Source organism: Phalaenopsis equestris, unplaced genomic scaffold, assembly GCF_001263595.1.
Source record: "Phalaenopsis equestris unplaced genomic scaffold, ASM126359v1 Scaffold000002, whole genome shotgun sequence".
Classification (NCBI taxonomy): Eukaryota; Viridiplantae; Streptophyta; class Magnoliopsida; order Asparagales; family Orchidaceae; genus Phalaenopsis; species Phalaenopsis equestris.
The window spans coordinates 11693417-11710779 of NW_018164444.1; the positions used below are offsets into that span (position 1 = coordinate 11693417).

Here is a 17363-nt window from a genome sequence, read left to right on the forward strand (position 1 = left end):
ACAATGGTAAGGCTAAAGGGATGGTTATACACATATCACTCCAAATTTATATATTTACAAAACTAGCATTCAAGTAATGTTTTTGAACTAACAAACTCGAACAGGTTACCCGTGACACAATAATAACACCCAATTGAATAATCAATGTAAGATGACAAAATTTGCAAATATAATTCAATCTCAGCTTGTTTTGACAGAAGGGCTGCGGCCGAATTGGATAATAATTGGTTTTCCTTTGAACAAATATCCATTCACTAAATTCTGCAAGGATGTAAAACCAAAAATAAAATAAAATTGTTGAAAGTGTTAGATATGTAAATACATAGGAATTAAGTGGTATGTATGTAAATCTTCCTAAATATGAACAGTTTGCAACTCACTTTGTTCTTATACAGTATGAACCATTTATGTCAAGTACCGTGGCATTTACATATATATCAACTATATTCTATGTATTTCCATATATTTCGCTTTCACATTTTTAACACTCAAATCTTTCACACCACATAAAAATACCACTATCTTAAGTTTTAAAAAGTGAAATAAACTTTTTCATGCATAGTATAAATATGTAAAAATTAAAAATTAGATGTTAGATATGGATGTAAATACATAAGAATTGAATGGTATGCATGCAAATCTACAATCTTCCTTAATAAAAAAATGCATAAAATTTAGATAAAAGAAATAGAAATGCTTATTATGAGTTCATTCAACATGAAAACATGCATACCAAGGCTCGATGGGCGAGATCTATGGTTGGAAATGTCACAAAAGCTTGACCCCTCATTCGACCCTCCTGAAAAATGAAAGCCAGTAATTTGAAATGACAAAAGTGGAACAGGTTCATTGTGACTTGTTATTATAACTATTTTCATTACAAATCACTTAAATTCTTGGGATAATTACATACAGAGCATAAGAAATACTGTTATTTACGAATCAAGCACCCAAGTGATTTTTTGAACTACCAAACCAATACATTTACGTGTTGCCACGATCAAACCGTTGTGAATTTGATAAAAATGAAAAATATGGCTTGGGGTTTTATCATGACCTTTCATAGTTGAGTGAGAGTTTGAAAAATGGATAGGTGCTTGATTTGTAAATAGCAACGTTTTGGGTACCCTGTATGTAATTTGCGGCATAATTTTAAAACAACAGATAATTTGTCTTAATTTCTCATATGATCATCATCAACTCTTTTATGGGAGACTGTGTGCACGTTTGACAATGTTATCACATATGTTTCTCTTCAGCTTCCAAATCCTCGCATATTAATTGGGTGTATAGTTTGAAATATTTTTGGCAAATCTAAACAATAGTTTATTAACATTATATTATCTTCAAAGTACACAATTTCACCTCTAATAGAATCATTTCTCAGTCTATTATTCTAATTCTATCACATTATTATCTTATATTTATGTTTGTGCCCCTCAACATTGTTCTTAGAGAGACTTTTTGTTGTATGAGATTTGGATTCATGTTGCATAACATAATATTTATGTTCATCTTATAGCCAAATAAATTTTGATATCATAAATGTTAATTCGCAAAAGAATAAATAAAAATTTATGATACTAGCAATTTTAAAATGAACACCTACAAACACAAATTTACAGCACTTATGACAAAAATAAATTCATAAAGGCAACGTAATAGGAACAAACTCGTCGATAACAAAATTAGAACCCATCCCAAAAGGTACCTCTTCTATTAGGAATTCATATAGACTGTGTAACTCAAAAGCTTCCAATGAGATAAATTACTTCTAATGCTGTTAAAAGAGCGATTAAAATTATTTAAATCCTTAGGGTGGGGTGAGAGACTCCTCAAGTACAAAAATTTTTCTGTGCGGACTCCTGACGTAGCTCTACGTGCAGCGCAGGGTATTCATGAGTTATTTTCAGGTTATTTCTGAGTTATTTTCAATAATCCCGAAATAACCCAAAAATAATCTGCGGTCTTTATTTTTGGGTTATTTCTAGATTATTTCGGTATTGAAAATAACCCAGAAATAATCTGAAAATAACTCAGGAATAACTTGCGCCGCACGTAAAGGCACGTCAGGTGTCCGAACAGAAAATGTGCACCCTCAAGTATGGTGCCCCCACCTTACTAGAACTAGGGAGTTCTGAATAATAGGGCCCTCAATCGGGCATGACCCACTATTTATAACACTCTTCGTAGCCTTATATAAATGGAAATATAAATTAAAATCTAAACTTCAAAACATGTGAATGAGACATGATGAACTTAAACCACCCAAATATAATAAATTAAACTAAAATCAAATCAAAATATCAATATAAAGACTAGATTGACTATTTCATAGACCCCACATATAGATTGCTTGCTAATCGATCAACCTAGTTTAAATCAGGTCAATGACAATTCTATGTGCTATATCGTGATTGTTTGGAATGAATGAGCTTGTGTTTATGCTCTTTGCCATTGTGGATGAACACAAATGGCAATCGAAGTACTAAAAGAGGCAATTGAGCACAGATGTTGGTCGATTGTTTGGCAATTGTTGTACACAAATGGCAATTGAGCACAAATGTATTTCATAGAAATAGGTTAGGGCCCGCAGTTGTGGGGTATGCAAGGATTGGCCACTGCGCAGCGATGCCTGTACCCAAAAGGTACCTCTTCTATTTGGTTTGACTGGGACAAATTACGTATAGATCACCCTAAACATTGATATTTACTAATTAAGCACCCAAGTTTAAGCACCCGAAACATAAAGGCAGTTGTTAAATATATACTAGGAATTAGATTTGTGGGCCGAGCAACATAATTTGGTGGCATAGCATTCAAAACATTACTCTTTACAAAAACTAGCATCATCTTTTATCCATTTCAAATTCTCACAAATTTCAAAATTCACAACAGAATACCAACCCATATTTTTCATTTTTATCAAGTTCCCAATGGTTTGTGGCATGTTAAATGCATAGGCTCAATAGTTTTGTAAATATCAATGTTTTGAGGGCTATGTATGTAATTATCCCATTCTTTTTTCCTTATTGGCATGCTATGGCATTTGAGTGCTGACTTCTCTGCTTTGTATTAAAGATATTCATAGTATTATCTCCTGTTAAATTAATAGCAAATTGAAATAAACTGGCTAAGATCAATGTAAAATCAGACCTGCATAAGCTTGATGTTTAGATTAGACTTGGCATTCTCAACACTTTCAAAAAGTGAACCTGCAAGCAAAATTTCAAATATTATGAAAAAAAATAAATGCACGTATGCTCAACAAAATGTGCTGAAATGATAATAGAACTAGAATTATTTAAAATTGTGAAAAAAGTGTCAAAATAGTCATTTGTCTGTTGGTAGGGTCCATTTTAGTCTGAGTGTATAAAAATAACTAGAATTATTTAAAATTGTGAAAAAAGTGTCAAAATAGTCATTTGTCTCTTGGTAGGGTCCATTTTAGTCTGAGTGTATAAAAATTGCAAATTTAGTTCTCGGGCTATTTTAAAGAGGGATAAAATTGTTCATTCATAAAGGTTATTTTAGCTGATATTAAGAGAATCTACGGATTAATTTGACACTTTTATAGACTTTGTGTTCAATAAAGTGCTCTTCTAAGAAATAAAATCATACCAAATATGAAATAGAAATCATCCACCACCACATCTTTCGCCAAGTTCTTGATGTAAAGAACAGTCGCAGGATTCCCAGTGGCATAGTTCTACATAATTTAGAACAAAGATAATGATACCAGTTATTTAAATTTATAGCCAGTGGAAGGCATCCACATGTAGAAAAGTTAGCCTAAATAAAAATATGTTGGCAGAAATTTTCATTGATTTTCTATGTAGCTTCAAGAAATTTAAAAAACTTTGCATGCCTTGAACATAGGAAGAGATAGTATTTCCTCCGGGGGCATCTTCCCTCTGCTTATTTCCTCGGGTGTTAAGTAAAACTTTCCTGAATTGGTGGGCACTGCAGGATCACTGATCTTACCATCATCTTCATCCATATCCTTATTTATTGGCTTGGTATTGAACTTAATCTGCAGAAAAATAAAGAATAAATAAGAAAATTTACAAGAAAATGCTTAAAAATGAGAAAATTACAGAATAGCCCTTTGACTCTTTGCAGGGGGATCATTCAAGTTCCATAGTACAAAAGTGACTGATTTGAAACCTTCGTAAACTTTGGAACTAAACCACCCTAATGTAAATAGTCTAAGGGGCTATTTTGGCACTTCAAACCTTTAAAAATGTGTAGAAGTAAGGTATTGTATTGATTATAGTGAGAACCTGTAGCACTGGATTTTTCTTCTTTATAACTGGAACCTCTTTGGGAACCAATGCAGCAAGTTTGAGTCCAACGGTTTCATGTTCTACATCTTTATCAACTGCAGGACCAACAATGGCCTCTCTTTTAGCTCGTTTACGAGCACGAAGATTGCCGGTGTCCTCCTAACAAAAACATAGAAAAATATCATGTAAGAAATAAGGGGCATTTACATAAATACCAACCAATTCTTATATTTTTACACATCAAACACCTAACTTTTGCCTTTTACATTTATACCACTAAAATTTTTCATATCACATAAGAAATACCACCAATTTTAACTTTTAAAAAGTAAAATACACATTTTCATGCATACGTAAAGTGGCACGCATGTAACTATTGAAGTTTAGGTGTTAGATACTCAAATACATAAGAATTGAGTGGTATGCATGTCAATTTTTCAAAAAAATAAGCAAAATGTGTATCAAGACGATGAGAAAATACCTCTGATGATTCCAATTCAGATTCACTACTTGACACATCAGCCAATTGAGACTTCGGGGATGATGGAGGTGGTGGAGGAGGTGGAGCAGGAATTGGAGGGGGTAAGGGTGGCGTAGGCAGTGCCATGCGAAACGGAGCAGGTAGATTCATTTTGTTCATTAAGTGCAGAACCTGCAAAGGAGAAAAGTTTCTTACATTATGTAAGAGATAAATAAATTTCTATTTTGGTTGAAATATTCCAAACCTGCGTATAAAAATTAGGGACAGCAATAAGGGCATTCACAATATTTGTCAGTATATTTCCGTCTGGTGGGGGATATGCATACCTATATAAGAGAAGGAGAGAGACTATCAACCAAATAAAACAAAAGAAATTTGAGATAAATACCACTCAATGTTTATGTATTAACACATCTAACACCTACACTTCAATATATGCCACCCTATCTATGCATGAAAAGGTGTATTTCACTTTTTAAAAGTTAAAATATGGTATTTTTTTATGTGAAATGAAAGAGTTGGGTGGTCAGAATGTAAGAAGTAAAGTTTAGGCGTTAGATTTATAAATACATAAGAATTAGGTGGTATTTATGTATTCATGCCCCAATAAAGAAATGCATCAAAATGGAAACGTGCGATTGGATTTTAGTTTGGGAAATTAACGTGTGTAACACATGAATTTTATGTATTTGCATCTCACATCTAAAATTTCATACATACATAACACTAGCAATAGCGCTATTTTTGACGTGATATTAAAGATTTGAGTCATGTGTGTGTAAATACGAAAATTTAGGTACGAGATACATAAATACATAAGAATTGTGTGCTATGTAATGAATGCTCGTGAACGACTCGTGTTCGGCTCGCTGAGCAAACATTTTTCATTGAATAACATGCAAACAGTAGTAAAGACCATTTTAGTTCAAAATAACATTAAAGATACGATTAAAGCTTAGCACTTTTAAAACAGGAGCAAAAAGGATCCTGCCATTAAAAGTAACAATTCATTTTAGGAATTTTTATCTGCTTATTATTATTTTAGGAATTTTCGTCTTTCCAAAATATTTAATTTTCTACTCAAAAAACCAATTGGCATTGCATCAATTTCAGATGCTATGTAATGAAACTAATACATATTAAATTTAGTAATTTTTACTGAACCCTGAATATTCTCAATATCCCAGATTATATAAAAGATAAGTAATTTTTATCAATAAAATTTCTCAATATATCACAAACTTTAGAAAAAAAGTCAATGACTAGATTATATATATTTTTTAATACATAAATTCTTAAAATAGACTCATTTTTAAGTTAGAAACGGCGGAGCCTGGTCCACTATGCTTGGGCGGTTACTTTGCTTTGGAAACAGCTCGTTGTTCGTGAACATATAATGTTTGGCTTGTTAAAAAGCTTCTGTTCGGCTCGTTCGCTAAGTTAACGAGCGACACCTCTTCACAAATAACCACTCCTGTCATCCTCTTTTATGAAGTGAAGCATCTCTTCGCTCCCTCATGTTCGTGATAAAAGCTTTGGATGACTCTTCTTGGGTTTTGTAGTCACGCTTTGAGTTCTTCGATTTCCTCGGGATAAAGGAAGGTTTCCTCGGGGCAGAGGAAGAGAAGTGCAAGGAGGAGCAGTTCCTTGTGGCAGAAGGAAGAAAAAGATTGTTCTTGCTAAGACTTTTTATTGGTGGCTTGTAGTAGAAGAAAAACTGGGTTTATTTCTCTTGTAAGTTTGTCTTCTTCGTTGTATCTCGGTGTAGAGTTTTCTTCGGTGTATCTCGGTATAGAGAGAAAAGAACAAAGAGAGAACAAGAGAGAGAACAACGAAGAGCGAGAGATTCCTCTTGTAAGTCGAGGTAATCTACTGGTGTAAATTATTCAAATAGTAAAATCCTCTGCAACTCCGTGGACGTAGGCAATTTGCCGAAACACGTAAATTTGTGTGTTCCGCTGTTTTGTTCTTTTCTGGTGTGATTTTTATCGTTCTATTTTTTACTTCGTCGATCGTTCTCCTTGTTTGATTTATACATATACTACATCAACTGGTATATCTATAGATCTCACAAGCGCAACAACAACTGGTATCAGAGCTTTGTTCGGATCTGAGAAAAAATGATGGCTGCAGATGAAGTGAAGGCTTCATGGATCGAGAAATTTGATGATACAGATTTTGGTTATCGGAGAATGCAGATATATGATTATCTTTATGGAAAGAAACTTTATCTTCCGTTATTGGGGAAATGACGTGAAAGGATGGATAAGGCTGAATGGAATTTGTTGGATCGACAAGTTCTGGGGTTTATTCGATTGACCCTATCGAGGTCCGTTGCACACATCGTCGTCAAGGAAAGAACGACTACGGATCTCATGACAGCCTTATCAGGTATGTATGAAAAGCCATCGACGAATAACAATGTGCATTTGATGAAGAAGTTATTCAATTTGAAAATGACGGAATGTGTTTTTGTTGCTCAACACCTGAATGTTTTCAATATTATCACAAATCAATTGTTGTCTGTGGAAATTGATTTTGATGATGAGATATGTGCACTGATCTTGTTGGCTTCATTGTCAGATAGTCGGGAAACCATGAGAATAGCAGTTAGTAGTTCTGCAGGTAAATCTAAATTGAAATATGATGATATTCATGATTTGATTTTGGCTGAGGAAGTTCACAGGAAAAATTCTGGCGATATCTCAATTTCGAGTTCGGCACTGAATGTTGATTTCAGAGTTAGACGTCATGACAGTAACTCAAGTATAGGGAGATCAAAATCAAAGTTTAGTAAGCAGACAACCTGTTGGAATTGTGACAAGGCTGACCACATAAAGAAAAACTGCAGAAATCCTAAGAAAATAGAAAATGATAGCGCAAATGTGGTATCTGAAGGATCACAAGATGCACTATTGTTGACAGTTCATAGTTCTGTTGAAGACTTGATATTGAATTCAGGGGCTTTGAATATGGTAGGAAATCTATCAAAGGCGGAAAATCTACCAGAAACCACAGTGCAGGGCAGTGATGAAAGTGAAGAGAAAAGTGGGTCCGGGGCACCCATTCCTATTGTTCCACAGACAGATGTTGAAGAACCACAGAGCTATGAAAAAATTTGCAAGATGAAAGTTCAAGCAAGTGGGGGTTGGTAGAACTTCCACCAGGGAAGAAGACATTGCACAATAAGTGGGTGTATCAGGTGAAGACTGAACGTGATGTCAGTAAGAGGTACAATACTAGACTTGTTGAAAAAGGCTTTCAATAGAGACAGGATGTTGCCTATGCAGTGAGAGTTGTAAGAAGAGACAAAAGTGACCCAGGAAATAGCTTGGAGGTGCAACGCTACATAGAGTCTGCTGATATGTTAACTGAGGGTGTTACTCTTGAGAAATTTAAGTTATGCACAGCTTCACAGTTGGTCTTATGGAGTGAAGATAGAGCATTTGAGTTGCAGAGGTGAAAGATTCATGGTGGAGGATACATGTTGAAAAAAAAGGCGACATTATCAGTGGAGGATATCAGTTTGAGGAAGAATATGTTGCAGCCTGTGTACCGGTCTCCAAGTGGGAGAATTGTTAGAAGTGGTGAAGCTCGGTCCACTATACTTGGGCGGTTACTTTGCTTTGGAGAGTCACACATCTTCACAAATAACCACTCCCGCCTTCCCCTTTTGTGAAGTGAAGCATCTCTTCGCTCCCTCCTGTTTGTGATAAAAATTTCGGATGACTCTCCTTAGGTTTTGTAGTCACGCTTTGAGTTCTTCGGTTTCCTCGGGATAGAGGAAGGATTCCTCAGGGCAGAGGAAGAGAAGTGCACGGAGGAGCAGTTCCTTGCGGCAGAAGAAGGAAGAAGAAGATTGCTCTCCCTAGACTTTTTCTTGGTGGCTTGTGGCAGAAAAAAAATTGTGTTTATTTCTTTTGTAATTTTGTCTTATTCGGTGTATCTCGGTGTAGAATTTTTTTCGGTGTAACTCGGTATAGAGGGAGAAGAACAGAGAGAGAAGAAGAGAGAGAGCAACGAAGAGCGAGAGATTCCTCTTGTAAGTCGAGGTGATCGACTGGTGTAAATTCCTCGAGTAGTAAAATCCTCCGCAACTCCGTGGACGTAGGCAATTTGTCGAACCACGTAAATCTGTGTGTTCTATTTTGTTGTTCTTTTTTGGTATGATTTTTCTCGTTCTATTTTTCATTTTGTCGATCGTTCTCCTGTTTGATTTATATATATACCACATCAACTGGTATATTTAGATCTCGCAACAACAACATTTTAAACATCACCCACTGACTTTAATTTCAACTCTAGTTATTTTAAGAGCGAAACTATTTTGACTCCTATTTTAAGATTCTAAAGACTACATCAAATATTTATATGATCCATGACTAAAATGACACCTTCAAAAACAGTCATAGGGTTATTTTGATCCTTTTCTCCTTAAAATTTTTTAAGTTATTAAACAAACATAATGTGCATGAATTGATTAATTAGCAGACCTGATCAAAATATTTCCATGCTGTATTAAGAGGTGTAGATCTCTAAACTAAATGCAGTTAGAAATAAGAATAATAAGATACATGTGACAAAATTAAAAGGGATAAATTAAACAATGATTAATTACAAGAATAGTTGAATTGCATCTACTAAAAAAAAATAAATTGAAAATAAATTTAAGTGTTTTGAACATGCACAATGAAGTATAAAAAACACTCGATAGATGAACGATAAAATTAGTTTCATTACTTCTAAAAGAGAAGAGCGGACCTAAGATATCATGAATAAAGCAGTTCAAATTGGTTTGTTTAGAAAAAATTTAACACCTCAAATAATATCATTGACCTCCTTTCTGAAAGGTCAATTTGATCCATTATAAGTTCTTCCAATGATCCATGAATTCTAATATTCCAAAACATAAGTCTTCTCCCTCCAACAATTTACCCCACTATGGTGAACAGATTGCGAACCTATCCGACCAAGCAAAACCACCCGATCTACTAGCATGTTTCAACTTTCTAACCATTTAAAGACCTATCTTGTCATTTCCTAACTAGTTTACATGCATATTACCTGTCAGCACAAGACATGATTGGCTGTTACACACTCGCCTTGCTATTGTCAACCTCCAAACCAACAACCTCCTTCAACCATTGTCAACCCTTCAACATATTAGCTCCTCCATTGACCCACTGACTTCTTCCGTATAAAGCATTTACTACGCACATCATTTGGTAGAGAAAACTAAATCTTTCTAAACCTGCCTTTCTAGCACTTTATACATTCAATAATTTGTCAACTATCATTATCACCATCTCTCTAATATTACCCTCAATCAAATCCAAGCCCTTGATTCTCGCTCACCCTGACGTCAACATTGCCCTCTCCAAATCATTTTCCCTTCTATGCAATATAAAAAGACCAAATCCTGAAAGCTGCTCTATCAAGTATCACCTTTCCATCCTCAAATGCATGAAAATCAAGGCACAATTGCCTACCTCTCTCGATCAACCTCTCATGATGCGGAATTTTATAGATTTTGTCCACTCAAGATAATTGTGTTCATTAAGTTTTATAATTTTGAGGTAAGGTGGCAAATTCCAAGGAAAATATTCAGCCGAAATACCCATTAGGGGGTTGTCAGGTGAGGTATGATGGTTTCAGAATTATTGAAACTGATCAATGTGGTAGAATTTCTTTAAACTCCAGTCATTATTGTTGATTTGTACATCAACCTCAGTATATAAAAAATCAATCAAGAACTGCACGAAACTCCATTATGCCACGATCAAGAACGGCCTGAAACTCCAGTATGCTGCGATCGGTTCACTTTCCTACTCGAGCGACACAAAACTCCTTTACGCCACAATCTCAATCGTTATTTTTAATCGAGATCCGTTCACTTCCCTGCGCATGTTTGTAACAAATGATCTCGTCGTTGATTGATGCCTTCCTCTGGATGTTGCTATCGTTCCTTTGAGTGGCGTGATTTAGTCATTGCTTTCCCAACAAAGCTTTAATCGAATTGTATAGCGAGAGGTCATGAAATTGACGTCGCAAACGAAGAGGCATAGACGCGTTCTAAAAGGTTTGACACAGTTGTCGCAAAGGAAGCCGAAGGAAGCAGATGATGCAGATAGTGTCGTTTGTAGCAGGAGAAGACATGAAGAAGCCGGAATGCGCCTCGAACCAATCCAGTATGTTGCAAGAAGAGGATGATGACGTCGAGGAAGCTGGAACGAACCTGAGCTGAAAAACGAATGAATCCCAGAGCTAACCTATTAAGGCTCTGATGCTATGTCATTTTTAGGAGGGAAAAAATTCTTATTCCGCTTCCATTTCATAGAGAAATGATTAACAGTTATATAAAGGAAGATGGCTCTCCTATTAGAAAAAAAATAATATCAACGATAACTCCATAATAAAAGAAGGAAATAAGAATAATCACATACCAATACTAGACAATATTGAAAATAGAAAATACTAATAATAGAAGATGGTAAATGTCCAACAACATCCTTGGCTCATAAATCCTTATTAGCATTGTCACAATACGGTGCTTGCGAGAAAGACACCTTGCTCCTCTCCATCCTCTCTCATGTCCATTGACCACCCTTGTCATCACCTTCGAAGCCATGATCATATCTCACCACTGTCATCTCTTTCACTCTCTATGAGAGCCACTAGCTATTTTTTTCTTCAACTGGGTGTTCTAACTCTGAATTTCTTTTCACTCGGCTCCAAAACCACCTAATGCTTGCATTTAAGCGCAAGCAGACACTTCCTGCATTTTCACATGCTACCAACACCAGTTAGCTTCCAAACCGATGCCTCTGAATTTACTATTGAGGGAAGCCACATGGAGTTTTAAATACTACAGTCGTTTCCATAGAAGATACAATTATTTTTCTCCTCCCCACTATCCTCCCGTGTAAGCCTTCCCAACATCATCCTTTTGGTTGTTGGGTTTTCCACCAGATAGTCCTTAACCATTATCATAAGGCAAAAAAAAAAGAGAAGGGTAAGCCAACCCTAGGACACTAGATTCCTAGTAAGGTAACTCAAACATAACCTTAGAGGTGGACCTCACACATCGACAAAAACATTGCCCACTCTTGCAGATGTGTTGCCCAACATCTGCCACCCATGCGCACACGCTAACTCTAAAACTAATCGCTAATGAGCCACACATCAACCTCAACTCCACCCAGGGCTCTAGCACCCGCCAACAAACTCAAGACACCCTTGAGAATAGAACTCATGCTCACAACTTAATCGCCTTTTGAGCAGCAACTCTACATGGAAGGACTGTTCTTAGCAAAGGTAAAATTGAAATTACTAGGTAAATTTGGCTCAAACTCATCACCATCCATAAAAAAAGTCAATGAAAAAAAGATAAAAAAGCTCCTTTAAGTAGTGTACGCTGTGCAAAAAGAGAATTAAACCATTGACAGTAATATCTTCAAGGTAATGGTGAAAAGAGATAGTCCACGGTTTCAAAAATGTTGTGGAGAGCGCACAGGCTCGAGGGGTTGCAAAAGAGAAAAAAGAAAGCATGCTAATAAAATTACACTGATAACGCAGCACAATTATTTAATCCTATCACAAACATGTGGATGGCAAAGATTACATCAAATCTTTAGGAATTCTTTGAATTTTCGCCCATGGTGATGAAACATTTCCAAAGCATTGCAGTTACGATTCTTTTATTAAAAGCATAACAACAACAACAACAACAACAACAAAGCCTTAATCCCACTACGTGGGGTCGGCTACATGAATCCTTTTTCTCCACTGCGTCCTATTTAGTGTCATATTTTCATTTAGTTCTAATAAATTAAGATCATTTAAAAGACCAAACCAGCACAAAACAAATAAAAAAAGCCTAAAAAGTCCAAGCCCCGCTGGAAAGTTCATGACATAGCAATGCTGGGAATATTAGTAAATCTCTCAAACACATTTATTCAATACTAGCAATTTCTCTAAGAAAGGGTAATTCAAAACGTTCCAGCAAAGATTACAACACTAAGAAATTCTATTATAAAAGAACTAAAATTAAATAGTTCAGGGCTTCTTGTCATGCATATCCAATATAATATAGTCATCTATTTATTTGTTTTATGTTCATAAAACAAAAAAGACGGACCATAAAAAAGCGTTGCAATCTTGGGGAGAAATGAGTAACTTAACATGGAACAGTAATAAGTTGAAAAAATAGAAATAAAGTAGGATAACCATTGACATCAAAGAACACATTAATCTTGTTAGAAAAAAAGGGGCATTTGCATACGTACAACACAGTTCTTATACATTTACATATCTAACACCTAAACTTTTATATTTACATACATAATACTCAAATCATTGACGCCACATAAAAAATGCCACTATCATTAACTTTTTAAAAGTCAAATACACATTTTCACGCATAGATTTTTAATGCCTAAGTGTTATAAATGTAATTATCAAGTTTTAGGTGTCAGATATGTGAATGCACAATGAATGTGTGGTATGTATGTAAATTCACCCATCCATTCCCTCCCACAGCACACACAAATACACACACACACACACAGACAAAAGCAATCTGAGAACATACTCAAGATGTGGAGGAAAGGGGTAATCAACACCAAGTCTCGGAGCTATTGGCTCACCACCAGATTCCAAACTCTTGGGGTGAACAGAAGCATCCTTAGTTTTTACTATGGACGCAGTAGAAGCATCCTTAACAGAAAGCCCAGCACATTGGGGGTTTATGTTAATTGAAGTAGCTTTGTCTGCTCTGTCAACTGTCAGCACTTTTCCTAGAAATCTCAATCTGAGATATTACATGCAAAAATTGTGAGAAATTAATTACCATCTATAAAAATATGGCAATATGTGTATAAAAAAAAATTGTTGGAAGAATCTGCACATACGTAAATAGTCAACAAACATTTTGGATTAGGCTAGACACTAAGCAGAAAATATAGAATGGTTTTAAGTCAATAAATCATTTAAAAAAAGATACCAGAAAATGAAAATCAAAATGTGGCATGACGTTACGTTCTTGTTTTATACTACATGCAACTAATTACAAGGTTTTTTGAAATAAAATGGAAGTTCGATCAAAGTGAAATGATCAAATTCAAAAGAAGTACCGATTAAGTTGTAAATGTGCTTGAGATGCTAAAGCTTCATCCTTGAAATCCACAAAGGCACAATTTCTGAGCCTGCAACAAAAATGGAAACCAAAATAAAAGTGCCTTATAACATAGTCTTGTATAGAAAGTAATAAGAATACCGTGTAGTCAGTTTAAAACAATATTATCGGTTCAAATTTAATAACTAAAAACCAACAAAACTGCATTTCCAAGCCTAATAAAAATCACATCAACAACCATTGATAAATGCTCTAAACAAAGATGAAATAATCTTTTTCGGACCATTTTTATAAATCTAAGGTTTTTGGTCCAAATATAAATCATCTTATTCAAATAAAAATATTTTGTTTGGACAAAGTTTTTAATCTAAATTTAAAGGTTAAATAAGCATAAATATTTGGACATCTATATGAGATTTCATCACATATAATTTCAAATAAAAGATATTAACGTCATTTGTCAAATTACAAGGTTTTGTGATATCGGAGTTAATCTAAACCACGACGCAAAACACAATTTTACTACTGACTTAAAACAATGTTACAATGAAGACTCGAAACAACGAAAGACAACACACAAAACAAAAGCACAAAACAAAGGATTACAACTAATGACTCAACAAAGAAGGAACAACGCACTTGATGAGGAGGGAGTCGGGCAAGGGGAGGTTGGATTGGCGACTGCGGTGAAGGCCGGAGAGATGGAAGCTGTTGTGGAAGTAAGACAACAGGTTGGAGATAGCAACGACGTCAAACCATAGCTGGAGAGAAGCGGGAACTTCGTTGGAGGCTGGATCGGCTAGAGAGGTGGGGGCTACTGTGGAAGAAGCAAGACAACAGCTGGGAAGGTTCTCCAGCTCTTTCGGAGGGTAGACGACGAGCGAAAAAGCACTAGTAGCAATGAGAAAGGCTGGGAAAACAAGGTAGATGCTGTAGGGGTGTCGGCGGCTGCCGGGAAGGGGCTGAAAGGGCTGGACAACAAGTTAGAGGAGCTACAGTGGACGGTAGCACTAAAGTGGCTGGCAGTAGTGGAAGAGGGGGCTGCAGTGGCTTGATTCTGAAATGACAATATGGAAACGAAAATATGGTAAGATAAATGCTTCGTTGGGGTCGAGCTACATCCAGAGCACCACAAAGACCCTTGAAGACGGTCACAACCTTGGACGAGGGACAGCCGGAGTACTACCTCGACATTAGATACAACCCTCGAAGAAAAATACCAAGGCTAAAACCTGAATTCATATATAAAAAATAAGACTAATAATTCTAAACACACCAATTCCTATTTATAAAGAGACTTGACACAATCAGAAAAAACTAAAATAAGAAGAAAAATAAAATCAGATTTCAGATTTTAGGAAATACTTTTAAAATAAGGAAGAAGATTAAAATTAGATTTTAGATTAGAGGAAAATAAATTATAATGAAAATTCAGATTTGGGAAAGAGGAATAAAATATTAAGAAATTTTGATTTGGAAATTCAGTTTAGGAAAGAGATTATAATGGAAATTCAGATTTAGGGAAGATGAATAAAAAAATTTAGAAATTCTGATTTGTAAGTACTTATATTAGGAATGTGCTAAAAAAGAAAGAGAGGAGGAGGAGAGAAGGCAAAGGAAGGAGCGACAAACCCCCCTCCTTTTGAGGGCAGATTGGTTCTCCATAGCCCTTAAGTCATTTTGTCTCAGACATGATATTTAATTTATTAAGTGTTTCACCTAAATATTAAAATATTTAAAAGATCTATAATTCAGGTCATGTTTAGCTGAAGCTTGAACATATGATTAATAAATCTCGAATATGATAAATTATATTCAAGGAATTAGTAAATTTTGTTGGTAGAATTATTTGACCGGCAAATTCTTGAATCTTAGCCTTACTAGGACCTCATGAATCTTGGATTTGAGCCACATTTTATCGAATTTTGTTAAATCTATGGTTTGCATTACCCTTTATAAGAAGAATGGAAAATTTAGGCTGAAACCACCATAAATCCAACATGGAATCAACAACCAAATAGGCCCTTGACATATTAGTAAATCCTTAGGAGTTCTTTGGTTGCCCCTTTCAAGCGAGATTTATGTAAGATTTGGATTAAAACTTTCCAATAAGTTTATAACGACCTATAAAGAGGTAGCAAAATCAATCCAAGCTTAGTTGGATTCATCAAATCCTGGAAGAAAACTTGGATTTATCAAACCTTTGTGAAACTATAATTTACAAGATTTAAGCAATCTCATCATCCTTATTAAGCTCCCTTTCGGCTTGCTCCTCTTTGTGCTTGCTCTTTTATCCTCGTAAGTTTTTTTTTCTCATTTTTGCACTAATCCTCTCCTTGCATCTCCTTATCTCTTTGTTGAAACCCTCGGCTGCTCAATTTGGCTAGCTCAATACTTTGGCCTGCTCAATACCTTCCTCGCATGCTTGAAACCCTTGGCAAACCACTTCATTTTTTTCTCTTCGTTCTTAGTTTTGGATCTTATGATTTTTTGCCTTGTTGATGTTCAACCTATGATATCCTTTTTTGGTTTGAGTGATTTTGGTGGCATTTCATGAAACCATAATTCATATTTTTATGATATATAGAGTAAATTTTTTATTTTAAATTTTAAAAATTTTGAAATATGGTTACGGAGTTCATATAAATGGCTAACAGGATACAGCATTGTTTACTAGTTAAAACTACATTATGGCATTATTATGCACATGAAAGAGCTTTTCATAGTTAATGATTGTTTGGTTTGATCCAATAACAAAAATTCTTTTTATTCTTGTAAGATTTTGAATTACTCTCCATGGCAATATGTTATAAAAATTATTGCCTTTTTATTGTTGAGCCACTCTCCTTCTATTATTTTGGATGGCTACTCCTCACTCTAATGAATATGAATACATTCAGTGCTCTAATTTTTAAGATGCAAGTTGGAAGGAGAAAATAAATAATAAGCTCATTTCGTGAGATAACAAAATAAGTGAGAATGACAACCGATGACCAATCAAGACTAAAAAGAGATTAGTCCACCTGATTGTTTGAGTTAAATAACAATGATAAAAAATAAATTAGGTGCCTAAGGGGCTATGAATTCACTAGTGAAAAATAGTTTAAAAGAGATGCACATTGATTTCCATGATACAATAATGTGAGACTTCAAATGAAAATATGAAGTGTAGTGATAATATTGTAAATGAATATGTGCTTGAAAGGATGTGCAGTATTAATACAATTCAAGTTATTTCCTAAGTTGTTTGTGACTCTTAATTTCTGAAATCCATTCCATGAATATGGCGCGCTTGAAAAATGTGCAATAATAATATAACAAATGAAAACCTTAAACATGCATCTCAATATCACATGCCACCATTGCAACATTACGGGTTAAACATTTAATTGAAGAAAGAGTACAGCATGACAGCCCATTTCATGTATGGTTTATTGTTGGATGATGCATTCTTTTATGTATG

General features: G+C 35.1%; 1 protein-coding gene across 1 annotated transcript; it reads right to left on the reverse strand.

The window, feature by feature from the left end:
* Window positions 1–9: 9 nt before the first annotated feature.
* Window positions 10–13970, reverse strand: LOC110017986 (U11/U12 small nuclear ribonucleoprotein 65 kDa protein-like; the record flags this gene model as incomplete). The annotated part of the gene is given in 10 exon segments (XM_020715188.1): window positions 10–261; window positions 734–799; window positions 3157–3215; window positions 3622–3709; window positions 3869–4033; window positions 4284–4445; window positions 4768–4938; window positions 5012–5093; window positions 13358–13576; window positions 13899–13970. Coding segments are annotated over 10 exon segments (1165 nt in total), but the record flags the coding sequence as incomplete, so codon positions are not given.
* Between the last annotated feature and the right edge of the window lie 3393 nt (window positions 13971–17363).